Source organism: Triticum urartu, chromosome 1A (assembly GCF_056163025.1).
Source record: "Triticum urartu cultivar PI428250 chromosome 1A, HENAU_Tu73, whole genome shotgun sequence".
NCBI classification, from domain to species: domain Eukaryota; kingdom Viridiplantae; phylum Streptophyta; class Magnoliopsida; order Poales; family Poaceae; genus Triticum; species Triticum urartu.
Window position 1 is genome coordinate 560,110,675 of NC_141873.1, and position 18,322 is coordinate 560,128,996.

Sequence of the window (18,322 nt, forward strand, 5' to 3'; positions counted from 1 at the left end):
AGGTCTTCTAACTGCTAGTAGTTTAGCCTACAGATAAAGCTAAATGTCGGTTAGCATAATACTAACGCTAACTACTGCTAACAGATCAGAGGAAACCGAGCGGTGGCGATTTGACCATAGTGCAGGATTGCTTTGTGTCAGCCTCGGTGGATACGTCGCATAAATTTGAAAAGAAAAAACTGCAGAAGAAAGTTTGATCTCGGTCTCGACGCTTTTTTCGGACGGCAGCGGCGGATCGGACCGCAACCGTAGCTCTTTCTTGATCACAATCTTGTACCTGACGGCTCCAAACTTTAATCTTGATTCTGATTTTAACACGGCGAAATATTGCCGGCTCAGCCCAAGGTTGTCTGACCCCGAGTTACGCTACGTGATTGCTTCGCGCCGAATCTTCCTCGTCCATTCATTCGCGAGCTTCTCGATCCCTGAAGAAATCCCTCCTAGAACTCAACATCATCGTGCGCAGGCCCCACGGTGAGCGCCAACTGTCGTGAAATTTTCACGGCAGCTGTCGTAGTGTGAGGACTTAGTCGTGAGGCCAACGCATCTAAGCGGTAGCTTGAAGGGGTTGGCCGGAATCAAGAGACGCGAGGCGGATCAACACACAAGACAAGGATTTAGACAGCTTTGGGCCCCGGGAAACATCATCCGGTAATAGCCCTATATGTTGTTTGTGGCTAGGTCTCATTATGCTCATGAGAGAGTCGTCGCATAAGCCAATTCCCCTTTAGTTGTGTCTAGCCTTAGCGATTATTTTTTCTTCTCCCTCTTAGGGTGCCCTGCCCCTCCTTATATATGTTGAAGGGGCGGGTTACATGACTAGTCCTAGTAGGATTAGGATTGCTCTATTACAAGTGGAGTCCTAGTCTTGCTTCCTTTTGTAGGAGAATATTCCTTATGCTTTCCTCTTAAACCGGCCCACCATAACATGAGTCGGCCTTCTGGGCCTTGGGCCTTGTTATCCGTCTGACCCGCCCGCAGGGTTACTAATGAGTCGCCAAGATCGGGCGGGTTACCAGTGAGTCGCCAAGCTCCGGGCGGGTCATCAGTGAGTCGCCAAGCTCCGGGCGGGTCACCAGTGAGTCGCCACGCCCTAACCGGGTCATACATCCAGCGGATTACACCGCGGGGTATATCCCCGACAATATAGTAGTCAACTACAAGATGTAATCATAGTCACCCACAAACACCAATCTAAGGTTCCGATGCAAAGATTAAACACAAGAGATGAACTAGGGTTTGAGAGGAGATGGTGTTGTTGAAGATGTTGATTACCCTCCCAAAGATGGAAGAGTTGTTGGTGGGTTGTGCCCTCCTCGGCCCACCTCCGGTGCCCCTCTTCTGGTATATAAGTCATTTTGACCTAGAAAAAAAATAAGAGGAGGACTTTCGGGACGAAGCGCCGCCGTCTCGAAGCAGAACTTGGGCAAGAGCATTTTTGCCCTCCGGCGAAGCGTTTCCGCCGGGGGAACTTCCCTCCCAGAGGGGGAAATCATAGTTTGGGGACAACTAGGAGACTAGAGAGTAAATCTTCTTAAATCATACACGGCATTGCTTTTGTGATCCCAGTATCAGTATCATCATCGATTCCTATATACAAAGTATAACTCTGCTCCTAGTTATGTACACCTTCCTTTCATTAATATACACAATCTCCTAGTGAATGATAACATGTACTCCCTCCGTCCGGAAATACTTGTCCAAGGAATGGATGTGTAGATGTATTTTAGTTCTAAATACATCCATTTGTATCCATTTTTCCGACAAGTATTTCCGAACGAAGGGAGTATATAGCAGCTAGAGAGTAAATGTTCTTCATAGCTGAACCATTTCTTTTGTGACAGTTTGTTTGGTCATCCTGGAATCAAATTCTGTTTCCTGTCTTGGTACTACTAATACTACTTACTAATCATTGATGTCCTTTTGATCTTGCTCAGGATGGCCCTGCATGATGGAGAGACTGCTGCTGATGAGTTGCCACCACCACCTCCTCTACCTCCCAACGTGGTGCCCATCATAGCAGAAGATGCTGCTGCCAGTGAGAGTGAACCGCCACCGCCACCTCCACCTCCAAGCAAGCCAGCAAAGCCTAGGAGGCACATAATGGCCAGGCCTCCCAATGGATTCGGAAAGAAGGGTCAGCCCATCCAGCTGCTTGCCAACCACTACAAAGTCTCTGTCAAGCCTTCAGAGGAGTTCTTCAACCACTACTATGTAAGAAGCATACTTGCTTTCTTTCCTAGCTAGTTTCACTACTGCCTAATACTACTTCACAACTAGTACAAGATTATTTATATATCCCCATGCTGACTTGGTATCTGTGTTATCCTTTGATGATGCGTAGGTTAATCTCAAGTATGAGGATGATACACCAGTCGATAGCAAGGGCATCGGCAGAAAGGATAAGCTGCAGCACACCTACCATTCTGAGCTCGCCAACAAGGACTTTGCATACGATGGTGAAAAGATCCTCTTTACTATCGAGGATCTTCCACAGATCGACAATGAGTTGATCATGGTATTGGAAGACATCGGTAGTGGCAAGTGAGTTCTGCTCCTTCTTGACCTGCCTGCATACTGTCTGTTCCTATGTTTCTCAGTGTTTGGTATATAAGGTATAGCTCTGTTTCGCTTGGTTGTAGGACTGCTGCCGGGAGTCCTGGAGGTAACAACGGTAGTCCTGGAGGTGGTGACCAGAAGAGTGTGAGGAGACCCTACCAGGCCAAGACCATCAAGGTGGAGCTCAAATTTGCGGCAACAATTCCAATGGCTGCAATTGGGCACGCCATCAGAGGCCAGGAATCAGAGCACTCCCTCGAGCCACTTCGAGTGCTTGACATCATACTCAGGCAGCACTCCGCAAAACAGTATGTATCTCATCTACTCCTATGCCTTCTCAAGCGTTTATGAGTGCTTAAGCTGCCTCATGACTGCGGTTTATGTTTTCTGATGATCCATAGGGGTTGCCTTCTAGTCTGTCTGTCGTTTTTCCACAACAACCCTAGCAATTTTGTTGACCTGGGCGGTGGTGTCATGGGGTGCCGGGGATTCCACTCAAGCTTCCGTGGTGCATAGAGTGGACTCTCCCTAAACATTGGTATGCATCTCACCAAAGTGTTCTTGTATAAACTCCACTGTTAATGCTGCGATGGCTACATCCGATCTAATATTTGCATGGCAAAATTCTTTTAACTTGCAGATGTTTCAACTACCATGATAGTTAAACCTGGTCATGTCATCTTCTTGCTTGAATCTGCTACAGGTCCTTGGAAGAAGAAGTGTCTTGCTGATTTTGGCATACTCACCGAGTGTCTAGCTCCGCAAAGAGTCAATGGCAAGTACTTGAGTAATCTGCTACCCAAGATAAATGCTAAGGTTTGTTGATGTGACCGACCCTGGTTTCTTTCTTATAACTGTATTTATTTTGACTACTGTCTGTATGCTAAGGCTTGTTGCCTTCGTCTTTCCACCCCAGCTCGGTGGACTCAACACACTGCTTCAAATTGAAGTAGCCCGTGCAATACCCATTGTGGGGAAGGTGCCCACTATCATCCTGGGCATGGATGTCTCGCATGGTAACCGGGCCAATCCGATAAGCCTTCCATTGTTGCGGTAAGCGGGATACATATTTTTTACTCTCTAATGAATAGTAGCTCAGGTTTCATCTGTAGATGATGATGTTTTAGCTCTTCAACATGAAGATAGGATCCCAAATTGTTGTTGCTATCTGCTCCTAATTCGCCACAGGTAGTTATTTGCTCCAATAATTCTTAAATATTCCATAAAAATTCTCCATAAAGTTTCAGCTCGTTTGGAGTTGTGCAGAATAGGTGGCATGACGTAGCTTTTTCAGGTCCAGAATTCCAGTTGCCGATATTCTCCCTCTTTGTGTGAACCTTGCATATTATGAGAGAAAATGAATTAAAATTACTCCATAAAGCATTATTATGCATAAAAACATCATAAATAACAGTAGGAAAACATGATGCAAAATGGACATATCAACTCCCCCAAGCTTAGATCTCGCTTGTCCTCAAGCAAAAATCAAAATTGAAAAACATGTCCACATGCTTAGAGAGAGAGGTGTCGATAAAAACAAAATACGGACATAAAAGCATCATGTATATTATTGTAACAACAACAAACTTTATTATAGAACTTTTATCACATAACTTTTATCATAAACTTCTTATGAACAAGTAACAATTCATCACAACATCGAAGTATAAAGCATAAACTCTATTGAAAACTAACAAACTATATTCTCAGTCAAGTTTGCAATAACAATTCATCATTTTTCCAGGAAGAGTCATGTATCAGAGCCTTTTGGCAAGTCCACATACTCAACCATTATAGTCTTCTATGATTGCTAACACTCACCGCATACACATGAGCAAAAATTTTTGACCAGACACATAGATAGATAGGGGTTATAGTTTCGCCACCCAACGTATTCACCTCAAGGGTGATGTCAACAGTAATAACTCATGCCCACCCATATCTAACTGGATATATGTGCCTAGATCTTTCCTCACCACATGGTGCTTGTCAAAAGAGAAAAATAAAAAGGAGCACTAATCTTCTGCCAAAAGATATAAGTGCTCTTTGTTTTCTTTCTGCCTGCGGCACATACACCGGCGCTCGATGGGTTGGTGTTGTCGTGTTCATCATTGGGTTCCTCCTTCTAGACTGTGTTGTACACACCGCGCGACAAGGAGCACTAATCTTGAAGCAGAAATCAACGGACTAGAAAATCAACTAACCCAAATTAAATTTTGAGGCAACTTACATATAGCTAAATTGGACAAAGAAATGTGCTGGCTGGGGGAGGGGGGCATTGGCCCCCTTCCCATCACGAACTATATTTCTTTAATACATTTTACGACATCCCAAAGTAGTGGAGCGCTACTTGAAAGATGTGGACGCATCTAGCGGGCGGCTAGGTGCCCGCTAGCGCTCCTGGGCGGCCTGCCTTTTTGTCAAATAGTGTGCGTAGCATGTTGTTATCTAATCATTCCTGTGGCTAAAAAGGAGACTGCTAATTAATCATTCCCTATGTGGTCTCTTCTCAAATGATAGATGCCTGCATGCTGCTGCATTAATGTTCCTCATGTTCGTCACTTGTACATTAATTTTTGGTTTTCAAAATTGTAAAAGACGTATCTTCTAAACCGCGTGTCAAAATTCAGATTTGTTTTCACCGTTGAAACCATCGCGACGTGCTCTTCAAAATTAGATCCTGCATGGACATGTTTCGACGAACTAGTCTTCCTGTCAACTAAATATCAATATATGTGCAACTAAACTACATTGTCACGCCAACTAAGTATATGTGTGTGCTAATAGTCTTGCCAACTAAACATTAATGTCTGTGCAACTAAGTCACATTGCCGCGCCAATTGAGCATATGTGTGTGCCAATAATCACGTCAACTAAACACCAATGTATGTGTAACTAGACTACATTGTCGCGCTAACTAAGCATATATGTGTGTAACTAGTCCTGTCAACTAAATATCAATGCATGTGTAATTATACTATATTGCCGCGTCAATTGCGTATATGTGTGTGCAACTAGTGTCCTGCCAACTAAATATCAATGTGTGTGCAACTAGATTACACTACAAGTCAACTGAGCATATGCGTGTGCAACTAGTCTTCCTGTCAACTAAATATTAATGTGTGCAACTAGACTACATTACAAGCCAACTAAACATCTGTGTGTGTGCAACTAGACTACATTACAAGCCAACTGAGCATATGTGTGTGCAACTAGTCTTTCTACCAACTAAATGTTAATATGTGTGCAACTAGACTACATTACAAGCCAACCGAGTATATGCATGTGCAACTAGTATATGCATGTGCAACTAGTCTTCCTGCCAACTAAACATCAATGTGTGTGCAACTAGACTATATTACAAGCCAATTGAGCATGTGTGTGCAACTAGTCTTTCTACCAATTAAATATCAATGTGTGTGCAACTAGACTATATTATAAGTTAACTAAATATTAATGTGTGTGCAACTAGACTACTATCCTTGACGAACGGGGTCGTTCCAGCATCAGCTCCGAGAAAAGGAGGGAGGAGGCGGCGGCGGCGCTGCTCCTCTGGTTCCACGGCCAGCATCAGCTCCGAGATTTGCTCATCATGCGCGCACTAAGCAATCAGATCAAAAAAGGCTAGCACGTACCTCAGATCCATTAATTGGCTATACACATGAATCCAAAATTGTTCAACTAGCAAAATTAGAATCTCGCGCTGCCCCGCGGGAAATTTTTTCTAGCACATACAGAGAACAGTTGAGGAATTAGACTTTTCCCTAGGGTGATACATGGATGCATTGGGGAACGGCTTGACCGGCGGCGGTGCTGCCGCTGCGGACTCGTTGTCGTTGACGCCATGCTAGATCTCCAACGTCCCGAGGCTCAACCCCTGCGACGCTGCACGGGAGATTCCTTAATCGGCTTCAGGATCTGGTGATGTATCTGGCGAGGGGAAGACGACAGCACCGCTGCCCAGGGTCCCAGTCGGCCTGCTCACATGGCTCCTCTGGTCCGCTGTCTCCCCTGGACCTTTCTAGATTAGACGCGGGCAGAGGAATGGCGGCGGCTCAATGCGGAGGAGAAGCCGACATGGGAAGGAAGGAAAGGCGAGGGGCGGCAGCGAAGAAGCAGGGCAGCACCGCGGTGGAGAGCCGGTCCAAAGGACGGAGTCACGGAGAGGACAAGCGCGTGTCGCGCAGCAGTCTGGCCCTGACACAGGACGACAGGATCGAGATTGATCGTGCGGTCACGAGCCGGCCGCTCGTTCTCTCGAGAAGGTGCACGTGCACTTTTTAGATTTTAGGTAACATGAAATTAAATGGTCCGGCACGCCGCGACGCCCCGCGCCCGGTGTCGGAGGAGCTGGGCGGGAGACGACAGATCTACCGCAGGTACGTGAACAGGGTGGCCAGTTGACACGCCGGCCTCCTCCATCAGCCTCTGCTCGCCCCGCTCCAGCTCCGGCCCCTCGCTTGCCACCTCCTGCGACTCTGGTGTTCAGCTCGCCTGCGGAGTGTTCTATCAATTGACCAAACCGAGCCAAGTCTGAGCCTGGACGACCGTCACCTACTTTCCTTCCTCAACTAGTCCAGTACCACACCAGAAGCGACGTCGGCCCAACAGGCCAAGAGGACTAGGCCACACAAGGATTCGTGCGTGCCAAATGGTATGTTCATTTTTGCCAATTCATGATCCATCGTTACATGATCACTCACGGTGTCCAGTTGACTCAGCTGTCAGCTCATAGTGATTGATGATTGATCAATAGCAACAGGATTTGATTCTCAATTTACAAGTTGATTTCGCTGCTATGCATTGGATTAAATCTGATTTTTGATACTCCCTTCATTTTTGTATCCAAGGCCACAGTGACGCTGCCAGGATCAAAACGTTGTGATGTCAATCTTTTCTAATAAAATTTTCTCGTACCCGCAAAAAAAGGTTTTTTGTAGGTAAGTTTGTATCCCTTTATTTACCCCCTTATGTGACATTATGAGCCAGTGAAAACATAATAGTTCATTACTTATATAATTATTTATGGCAGCAATCCTTTGTGATCATGCATATTTTTTGATACATATATATGTATAACATATTGGAATAAATTTCAGTATGAGACAATGATAGGAAGAGAAAGAACATATAGCGATACAAAAGACGAAACTTACGGTAGAAGGGGAAGGGCTGATGGCCTCGTTCTGCCGCTGACGGACCATTGACGGTCCATCGCTCGTGGCTCACTGGACGGCCGGAGGTGGCCATGCCTCACGGCTCACGTCCTGACCGAAGATCGCAGGTGGAGGACAGGAGTCACTCGCGGCTCACCAGACGGCCGGAGGTGGCCCTGTCTCACGCCTAACGCCCAGGCCAAAGATCGTAGGCGGAGGCCAGGATGAGGCTGTGGCGGAGGAAAAAAAGTTGAACTGACGAGCTGAAAGTTGGGAAGGCAGACAAGTCCAAGGAGAAGATCAAGGGATTTCTTCGATGCATTACGATCAGAGAAGATATTTAGGACTTTCTATTCCTGTTCGACCTAGCCTATTGTTTTTCTTTTTCTTTTTGAGAAGATCCTAGCCCATTGTTACACGAATCAGGTGATACATGGGCCTGTAGTCAAACTCCAACAGTTTTTTGTTCAGAGGCATGTTGTACGTATGCCTGGGTCAATTTGCTACGAAATTCCTGTGTAGTCAAACGACTACACATGCTTAACGTGGCTTCGCCACTGCAAGGCCACAAACCCATATTATAGGTACCAAGGCAAAAGTTAATGTCTTCTAAGTCAATGTTGCAAGCCAGCTTGTCTCCTTATTTGTCGTGTAAATTAATGTGTATTCTTTTCTTTCATGCACATCAAGCCAATCCTCCCACTCCCGCATACATGTGAGGGATAGTTAATGTCTTTTTTTGCTAGTACTACGAGGCAAACATCATTAATATTGCATCGATTAGTGTTAGTGGCCTTGTATATCTATAAATTGTTATTTTGATAGTGGCCTTGTATATAAAAATGAAGGGAGTATCTTGGTTTAGTCAGCTTCAGGTTCACGGCCAGGATGGTGGATTCCTTCTTCTTCTTCGATCCGGCGAGGTCGTCATGTGCCCGTGCATCTCACCTTCAAGCACACTCCATGCTGCAGAGTCTGGTGTTGTGGCTCCATTCTCTCTCAGTCCTGTTTTTCTTTACTCTCCCTTGGTTACTGTTTGCCTTAATCTTGATTTGTTTTGTCGGTTCATGCAGTTCATTACTTCTTTCTTTGCTGGATGTTTGGCGCGCTGATGCTGCATGGAAGCATTGGAAGCGAAAATAAAATCTTCACATACCTCCTGTAAGTGCATCTCCCGGTCTTAATTTGGGTTGCTCTCGGTCTCGCTTACCTGTTCTGCTTCGCCCATCCTTCAGAGTTAGGTTCATGAGGTCAGATAATGTACTGCCGTTTATTTTACCCAACTGCTACATTGAAGATCGAGGAGTACAAGTGTGTATTAATCTGAAAACAAAGTGTTACAACTTTCATTTTGAACTTGTTTGTGCAAGTGGATAAAGTGGTCATATATCGGCCTGCACTTTTGGACCAAAACCAGTTATACATGGGCTCCAGAGGAAAAGGAAACCCCACCTGAACTTTTAGCTTTCCGTATATGTGTGATCACTTGCTGAGTTTTCCCCACATGATAGCTTTTCTTACGAATTCGTGGGATTTTATATTTTAATCAGGTCTCGCAGTTTTGAGTTTTAATTCATGTGCAATAATCACAAACAGATCTGTCTTGCATTCAAAATATTACAGGTTTGAACTTATTTACATTTCTGTTAAATTTACCAATGTCAGCCAGTGTGAGAGCAAAGTTTTTCTTTGACTATTCTAAATTTTCCTTTGACTCTTCTGAATCTGTAAATGGAACATGAATTCTTAATACATATATGCCATCTATAGAAAAAGATGACCTCATGCAGTCATGCCACTGTGCAACACCACGACGATGAACAGCACCCAGTGAACACTGAACAAGTCTCAAATCAATATGCGTTTGCGATTTGTGGTTCTGTCCTATTTTAGGGTTGTATCTCTTCTATAATCTTTTGGTAATTTTGTGGATTAGGAAGTTTAATTCTTTTCCTATGATAGTTTAATAGTAGTCAAGATATGAGATTTGCATGTCCATTTTACACTTCTATTATAGGTCTTGAGTATTATGCCCGTTCAAGAAGTAGAAAACCGAGCCTCTCCAGCAAAATTTTCAATATTAAGGGGGAAATCTGAAGGTGTATAAGTTAAACACAGATCTCTAGATACATTCAGTATTAAGTTTTATTTATACATTCCATTATAACTACACATGGGAAATACGGATGAGGTGCCTGATGTCAGCTGCAATCACAGATCTAAGAATCACCTTTTTAAATGTGATTGATAAAATTATCAAAGAGTAACTGTGTGACCCACTACATAGAAAAGTGTAAGAACGACACAACTAGAATTAACCCTGAATGTTATCAAGTTCAGATATTACCATTATTGTATATAGATTCAAGCAGTGTGCTGTAGAGGTTTGTGAAGCAGTAGCATAGGATAGATTTTCTTTAGCATGGTTCAAATCACCATTGCATGAAATAAGAACATACCCATTACTTATGTAAAATCGTACAGGAGAGGAAGGACGTTTACCAGACTGAACTTGTTATTCTGCAAACTTATATTGACACAGACTGTTGACTGGGTCTCTGGCTTGGTGCTACCTGTATGAGGTACCCCCTTATGGTGTTGTTGGTGCCATTTTTATTGGCCTGCTGGTACTGTGGTACATATTCAGTTAATCACTCAGAGTTATAGGAATATAGGCAAGACTGAAATATGTGTTCATCTGGAAGCCTGTAGAGGCTAAACAATATTTTAGTGATCTTGGATGCTATCACCTACATAGGCTTTTTTCCCGTAATAGTGTGCTTCCAGTTTTTTTTTTCATGGACAGTCAGATAGTATTTCACCTAGCTCTTCCAGTTTGTAGTTTGTTGGTTCATGGACGGCCAGATGGTATCTCACCTAGCCGGCCTGCTTTCAAGTATCAGTTTGCTAAGCAGGCAAATGCCTCTGCAATTTTCGCTAGCACTTATAATACATCAATTGGTTTCTTATTGTCGAAATTTGAAGACCTATGAATTAGAAGAATGTCCTTTTTATAGGATGCCTATACTTAGAGGCTTATAGTTGAGTGCTAGCATAGCCCGCGCGGTGGCACGCCGCGCCCAATACCGTACATGTGTATATGTTATTTTGACTCATGTGATGAACAATAAGGTCTTCATGTGTGTAAGCTTGTTGTTTAACTCGGTAGTCACAAGAAAGCAGGCTATGCACACGAACGATTTCGAAAGGATACGTTTATTATCATCACAAGTGCTACATCTTGCAAGATGCAAAGTACATCCCCTCTCCCCGCGAGTTCAGTGGGTCACCATCACGACGCTAGCTGATTCAGATTGTCGTTGACATGGTATCCTATGGCCATAATTTGGATCCATTGCCGAAAGTGTGTGATATGGATGTAAGCTAGTTCTGATCATGGTAGGTCGTCCTTCGGGCAATTGGTGTAGACCAAGAAGGTACTGACGGGCCTGTGTTTGATCGACACGTGCATTAGTTTGGAAGATCACTGGGTAAAAATTTTGTGTGGCTCCGGCCGGCGTCTGTTTGCAAAATTTTTGAACTTAGTTTGTTATCGCGTGTGTGTGTGCATGTAGCTATTTTGTGTACTTACTGCGGTGCGCGTGGGCTGTCGTTGTCCCGTTGACCTACATATGCATGGGCCCTCTGCAATTTGCTCTGTGATTTGTTTTTGTTTGTTTTTTGATCAACCAACTGTCTGTCGGGCGGGAGAGAGGGATTGGCTGTTTCGCTTTTGCCGTTGATGGGGGCGTGCAAGGCGCTGTTTTCGGGATAACGTGACCACATGCACGTATCTTCCAGGATTCTCTCCTGCCGCTTAAGCTGGGCGATTACATTTTTTTACGTTCGCATGTGTAAGTCATTGTTGGTGTTGACACATACTTAGGGAGTTTGATTTCTTTTTAATGCGTGCATGGGTTGGTACTGTTGGCGTCGACACAGCATGGGATTACATGCGTGTTTTACCGTGCTGCCGCTTAATCCGTAGTTTCTCGATCACAGCATGTGCGTGCTTTCTTTTTTTTTAGCAACAGTACAGACACAAGCGCTCATATACACGCGCATACACTCATCCCTATGAACGCACACACGCACACCCTATCCCTATGAGCACCTTCGAGAGACTAAGCCGCCGTAGGCGCCGACGGAAACGTCACCTTCCACTTGCCGGAAATCCTGAAATAAATCCTGCGCATAGCCGGAAATTCTGAAATAAATTCAGAAATAATGCGTGCTTTCTAGACGAATCGTGCGTGTATAAATAGGAGTAAGATTTGTTCCCGTTTAACGACCAAGCGAGACAACCTACCACACGGCTCCCCTTTCCTCTTCCTCTCCTCTCCCGTTCTTTCCCAACGTACGCCGGCCAAACTGTCTATCGGCAACGTCATGGAAGCCAAGGAGGTGAGCCAGAGAGAAACAGCCCCGGCGATGGGGACCTGGACTTGCTCTCCCGGTTCATGGCGGCCATGGGCAAGGATGACGGCGGCGGCAAGCTCCCCGTCGTGTTCCACATGCCGGAAGCCAAGCGCCGGTTCCCACGGGATGTGGTTGTCAGCTCGTGCCGGAGCACTGGCTCGGTAACGGCGGCGAGTTCGCGGCAGTGGACGCGGCGCAGTACCTCGGGAAGGAGATGTCCCACGTGCAGATGAAGACAGGCGCAGCAGCCGTTGTCCAGAAGTTCAGGTTGAACGCGGTGGCGCCGATGTCGTGCCCAGGATCTTGCAATGGTTCAAGGACGACAGGCAGGATAGGATCAAGGCACACTCCTGCCCTCGCATGAAAGTCGCGCCACCGACGGCAACAGGACGAAGGCTTGCCGGAGCGCCCATGGACAGGATAGTGAAGCAGAGCCTGAACATGAACATGAGGTCCATCATGCGGTGAGCTACGGCGTCCGTGGACATGACCAACGCTAAGCAGCTCCTGGGACGCCATGGACGCAGCGAGGCCGTGAGTTCCACACTTATGTTGATGGCTGTGGCTATAATGCAAGCAGCGAGAGGAAGCACCTATATATATATATATATATATATATATATATATATATATATATATATATATATATATATATATATATATATAGGATTCCTGAACGCCCCATATCAGAGACTAAGGCGGCGATAAACAACCGGAAACATCGATAGGAGGCGGCATCTAGAAAATACGTTTAGAGCGGCACCGCTCAGTAGATTCCACACAATGCATTCGTGTCAATCCCTCAAACGGAAGTCCAGTCAAACCACAGCGTGCCAACCTCTTAGTACCCCAACACAAACGAAAAGAAAACGGGCACTACCTTTGACCAGACAACACGCAGATCAATTTCTTTAACCAGGCCACGTGCACACAGGACAACGCCATGCATGCAAGGATCAGTTCAAATAGAAACGGCCAAAACGAAGGACGTAGTCAAATTAGAGTTTCCATGCAGCGCAGATGGGGCAGATGGAATGTCTCCAAGTCAGGACCTAAATTGCTGCATCCACCAGAGCCGTACCCCGCCATTTCACACACGTTCAAAAAATTTGAATCAAATAAGTGAATCCACCAAGCAATTCTACCCCACCCCATACCAAAATAATAGCACGTGTCCCATTCAAACTTCACCATGAGTCACTTTCATCCAAATGGCTGATTCTCACGGCGAAAACTTTGGCTGGAATAGATGCTTGGGTTTTTTCTAATGTGGTGCAAATTTTGTGTTGTTCTTATGGCCCATGGTCATATGTAAAGTATTCCAATGCATTTCCACATATCAGTTTTTTTATTCTTCACGTAACACATGTTCATGTCCAATCAGGGATGGATTCAAGTGGTGTTCATGTCCAATCAGGGATGGATTCAAGTGGTGCTGGGACATGTACATAAATGGAGTTCATTATATATGGAGACAGGTTTTGAATTGGGGTTTGATTCTGATGTAAATTGCACTACGACTACATCACAAAGACAAACCCAGCTGAAGAATCAATACCTTGGTTCTAAGAAGATAACAAAACTAGATGTATCTTTATGAATTACTTTGCCACGAATCAAGTCTTGGGACGACTTACCAGATATTTTTATAGAAAACTAAATAGCTTATCAATCCTTATGGCGCGGCGTGCCGCCGCGCACTACCTGCTAGTTCTCGGTCCGGGGCGTTGCCTTTGGTTAGGCCACCCCATGATCCGAATTGTATCCCACTTTCTGTGGTTTTTGATGAATAAAATTGGCGTTACCGCTCAAAAAAAAAAACTGCTGCCGCACAGGCGCATATATTCTACCCTGAAAAGTGAAAAGCAGAGGGAAATGCTTGTGGCCTAGCAAGTAGTTTATGGCTTTATTCATCCATGCATCATCAATGTTTGAGGAACCAACCAAATTCTGAAGCACGTAAGAAGGGACAGTTCCAACTTCCAAAGGCAGAGCTGAAGAAGCACCCGCCTTTTCCCTTGATCCGTACGTACTGCTCACCACAACAGCTCTAGTTCCAGCGCGCAAGATTTTCATCGGCATCAAGCAGTTCATCTACCGACACAGTGCGTTCGTTCATCTACCTTAAATGAATCCAATAATGTAAAAGTAAAATAAAATTGAAGCCGTGCCCCGTAGGGCTCCGATTCATTTCTCGAGTAGAAGAGAGATGCACCACACACAAATAAGAAGCAGCGATCAACTGTTAGTCTGTGGTGGCCGGCATTTTTATTTGATGCTACAACGCCGGCCTGAACCAAATATTGCAAAAGGGGCGGATCAAGAGAGGAGAATGTGAGAATATATAGAACAGAGGCTACTACAGTGAGGTCGTCAGCACAGCATGCACACAGGTGAGCTGTGACATGAAGAGAAGATCTAGGGTCTGCTTTCTGAAAACCTTAGTTGTGGGAAGATGAATGAGCACAGTTGATTGAGTTGTGTCAGGAGTTGCGAGCCCCCACAGATGACACAAATTTTGAGGTGAGTCGACCCAATGGCTGGTGAGTTGCTCCCAAAGAGGCTGCGAAGTACTGGAGTAGTAGATGATCAGTAGTCGCAGAATCAGAGCAAAAGGGGCACTGATCGATCCATCCGTCAACGCAATTCCCCTCCTTAACGGACGGTCGTTGGTGATTCTTGCGAGCGAGCCACTGTAGTTTGTTACTAGATGCAGAAGCATTTAATAATAATTACTAATCCCTGTATCAAAATATAAGATGTTTTTTGACACTATCATAATGTCAAAAAACATCTTATGTTTTGATACATAGGAGTTCTCGTTGCTTGTAAAAGATTGCATTATAGACCAAAGAGATATATGATGCTGCTGATTCTTGCTGAATGCTCAATACAGTAGAGCTGTTTGTTTTAACCCAAGGTGGGAGATTGGGCATAACGACAGACAGTGGTTTCTACCGATTCCGTACGGCATATGATGAGACATTGAGGAGCTTTGCAAATGGAAAGCAAGATCCTTCTTTTTCTTTTTGTCTACTACTCCCTTCGTCGTATAATATAAGAGCGTTTTTGACACTACTTGAACCCTGTTGCAGTTGGTCAGTCAAATGCAAAGCGCCCGGTGAAGAAGCTCGGCACGGTTTCTCATCGTAACACAAATGAAGGCAGAGATGCACTTGAATGCCGGCAAGGTTCTCTAGTGGATGAGTAGGAAATCACAAATTGGGACGTGATGGAGAAGGGTAACTGCTCCGACGACGACAGCCAGGAGCTCACCAGCCATGATAACAGAGTGCATCCTCGCCGCCCCCGACCAACCCATGGGAAGAGGAGAAGAGAAGCCGTGAAGCAGATACCACTGCCACGGCGCCGGTAGCCATGGAGCACATTTCTCCGGTGGTGCTCCAGTTAGGAGTTTGCACCAGTTGTTGTTGTGCCCATATAAGCCTAGCGTCTGTGCAGCTAATTCCTCTCTTTCAATAACCTTTTGTGAGCATCCAAATGTCCGCCCTGTGGTCAAATTGTGTATAAAATTGCATCAGAAGATTGAAGTCCACTTAGGATTGTATGTGTCGTTGTGAAAGAAAAAAATTAGCACCAAAATAGACAAGCGACATTCAAAACGTCAGTAAGGTTTAGGGTGATGAAACCCAAGGCGAAAGGACCTTTACAGAGAGATGGTGATGAAACCCAAGGCGAAAGGACCTTTGCTTCCCAGGCCCCCGGATATTGCTAATGGGGCTTGGGCTCCATTAAGCCTATTTTTTTTAAAAAAAAACCAAATCTATAGGTTTCAACTACTTGTTTGCAAAGTTTCATGTCAAAATACATTTTTATGCGAGCTACACAAAAATAACAAAATCATGTACTATTCACTATAAAAGTACATGATTTTTTTTCTGTACAGCTCACATCAAAACATATTTTATAATGAAATTTTACACACATCAAGTATACATCTATAAGTACTGGTGTATTTATTTCCAGATCTCCTTTTTGATACTTAAGAAGTGGATTTTTGAATTTTTGAAGAATTCGGGCTCCAAGCCTCACTCGCCCAGTCCTTCTTATTTACGCCTTCCTGAAATAAAATGATTGAAATCTTTAGAAGCAAACTTCAATCGCTGTAAGACTGTGATGAGACCCCCAATATCAATATGCCTTTCTGAAATGCGACAAAAATGGTAAGACATTAAGCAAATGCCTCTGTGACCAGGAATCATATTACAAAATACTCCTGAGCACTGTTGGTAGACCAGGATGAGTTGCAGTAAGGATGAACTGAGTCTTGACACTTCAATCGTGAGCACGCTTTGAGAAGAGAAAAAGAGAAACCAGGCTTTGAGCATTGTTCTGTCCTGGGAAGGTCTACCAGAAAATACTCTATCTACTTGTACCACCAGGGTGGGGTTCTGAAACCGAAAGCACAAGGTTCATGCAGGAAAAGCACACACACGATGGGCATGAAGGGCTGGCCGGCCCAACAGAAAGCCAAGGACTCCCTTTCCCAGTCGCGCAGCTATAAAATCCTGGCCCAAACCAAGGCAGTAGTTCCACAGCCTACTCCTGGCTTCTGAATCGTAACCAACGCCACCTCCCTGCTATGCTAGTATTGTTTTCAGCTGTTGTTGTGCAGGCACTGAAAGTGAGTGTTGGATGAAAGCAAACTGGGAAATCCATCTCAAAGTGTTGATGTTTCCAGTTTGTTTTTCTCCAATATCTCATTTTCGGTAGATTTACCTAATGATCTGGGGGTACCTACATGACGGATGCGCCGTACATGCGCCACTTGAAGTGAGAGTTCGATGGAACTGAACCACCTCCGGTCAACCGCCTGTTGATTTGGGTGTTGTTCGGTTTCCTCTAATATCTCACTTTGAATGGTCCATCTCCCAAATGGTTGCAAGGATTGGTTGGAGGGGGCCAGGCTCAGTTACCAGGTTGAGTTACTTGATGCTTGCTTCCGATAATCCGATTACACAGCTTATGCCTCGACACACTGCAGAATTCTAGGTTTCCTGTCCTATGTGAGGTAGGTAACTAATCCCCTTCTTTTTACTGTGTTCCGGAGGACCTTGATACACGAAAGAATCAGCTCACAGTTGTGGTCGTCGCAATTCTCTAAAACCTTCTGCACCAAACATTTTGCAAATCGGACTTTCATCATTGCCTGCAAAGTAGAAGCTGCATGTCAGAAGACTGAAATGCCCAAATTCAAGCTTTATAGCAACATAGACATAACATCCACACTTTGCACCTTGAAGCAGCTTACGAGGAAATGAAGAACACGTTCACACATATAGCATGCTAAAACAGCTTCAGTTCGTCATCAAGACAAACAAAACAAGAAATAGCTTGTGCAAATAATGATTCCAAAATTCAGTAGCCATAACACGCACGAGCTAAATACATAGCTCATGTAGTCAATAAATAACTACATACACAGAGTATGTTCTGCAACAAAGAACCAGTACACTTTAGACAGCTGGTTAGACATACACCTGTAATGGCCCATTCTCATCAGCAGTACCAAACATATCAATAGAATCTGGCACTCCTCGGGAGAATCAAAAGAAAGGCACTTCTGGTTTCCTCAGTTGCAAGACATGCTACAAAATAAGAAACAGAAAACCCTTCGCATAAGTGAGGTACAAGCCACTTTCAACTAGGTAATGGCTAGTTTCTACAGCAATACGAGAAAATGGTAAACATAAAAAAAAATGTCCATAACTAGTATTCATCTATGGGCATGATAGATTCCCAACAAATCAAAACCCTTTCCACCTTGAAGCAGCAGATGAGGAAAAGAAGAACAGTTTCACACATATAGCATGCTAAACAACTTGTATCCCTCAAAACAAGAAATAACCTGTGCCAATGGTGATTCTAAACTTCAGCAGCCATATCTTGGACTATATGGAGATGCAGGAATAATATTGCGCTTCAGAGGAAACAGATTAATGGTCCTATTATCCTCATTAAAATTGCAGATGAAGGTGGAAAGTCGAAGGGTGTTGATACTGGGGGCAAGACTCATAGAACAGGTGGCAAGTGAGGTCTATAGGGCCTCGCAATGATGGAGACCAGGAGTGCTCAAAATTTGTGGTTGATGCTGAACTTCTGCTGGATTTGGATGCTACAGCTTGCTTTAGCTTTGCCCTGTAGTCTTAATTTGTGTATTGGGTTTT

At 44.5% G+C, this 18,322-nt stretch overlaps 1 protein-coding gene and 1 pseudogene across 1 annotated transcript; both read left to right on the forward strand.

Moving 5' to 3' along the window:
- The first annotated feature begins 1,938 nt into the window (after window positions 1-1,938).
- Window positions 1,939-6,187, forward strand: LOC125533178 (protein argonaute 4B-like; annotated as a pseudogene).
- A 449-nt stretch (window positions 6,188-6,636) lies between these two features.
- Window positions 6,637-8,935, forward strand: LOC147992728 (uncharacterized). The gene is made up of 3 exons (XM_087539122.1): window positions 6,637-6,787; window positions 7,098-7,199; window positions 8,789-8,935. The coding sequence occupies exons 1-3, from the start codon at window positions 6,637-6,639 to the stop codon at window positions 8,878-8,880; spliced, it is 345 nt and encodes a 114-aa protein (XP_087395248.1). The 3' UTR covers window positions 8,881-8,935.
- The last annotated feature ends 9,387 nt before the right edge of the window (window positions 8,936-18,322 follow it).

What these genes read in the sequence shown, in the direction of transcription:
- LOC147992728 (XM_087539122.1), top strand. Translation starts at nt 6,637, where the DNA reads ATGGGAAGGAAGGAAAGGCGAGGGGCGGCAGCGAAGAAGCAGGGCAGC. An exon ending in CGACAGGATCGAGATTGATC is followed by an intron (nt 6,788 to 7,097) that starts GTGCGGTCACGA and finishes GCCAAGTCTGAG; the next exon opens with CCTGGACGACCGTCACCTAC. An exon ending in ACTAGGCCACACAAGGATTC is followed by an intron (nt 7,200 to 8,788) that starts GTGCGTGCCAAA and finishes CGGTTCATGCAG; the next exon opens with TTCATTACTTCTTTCTTTGC.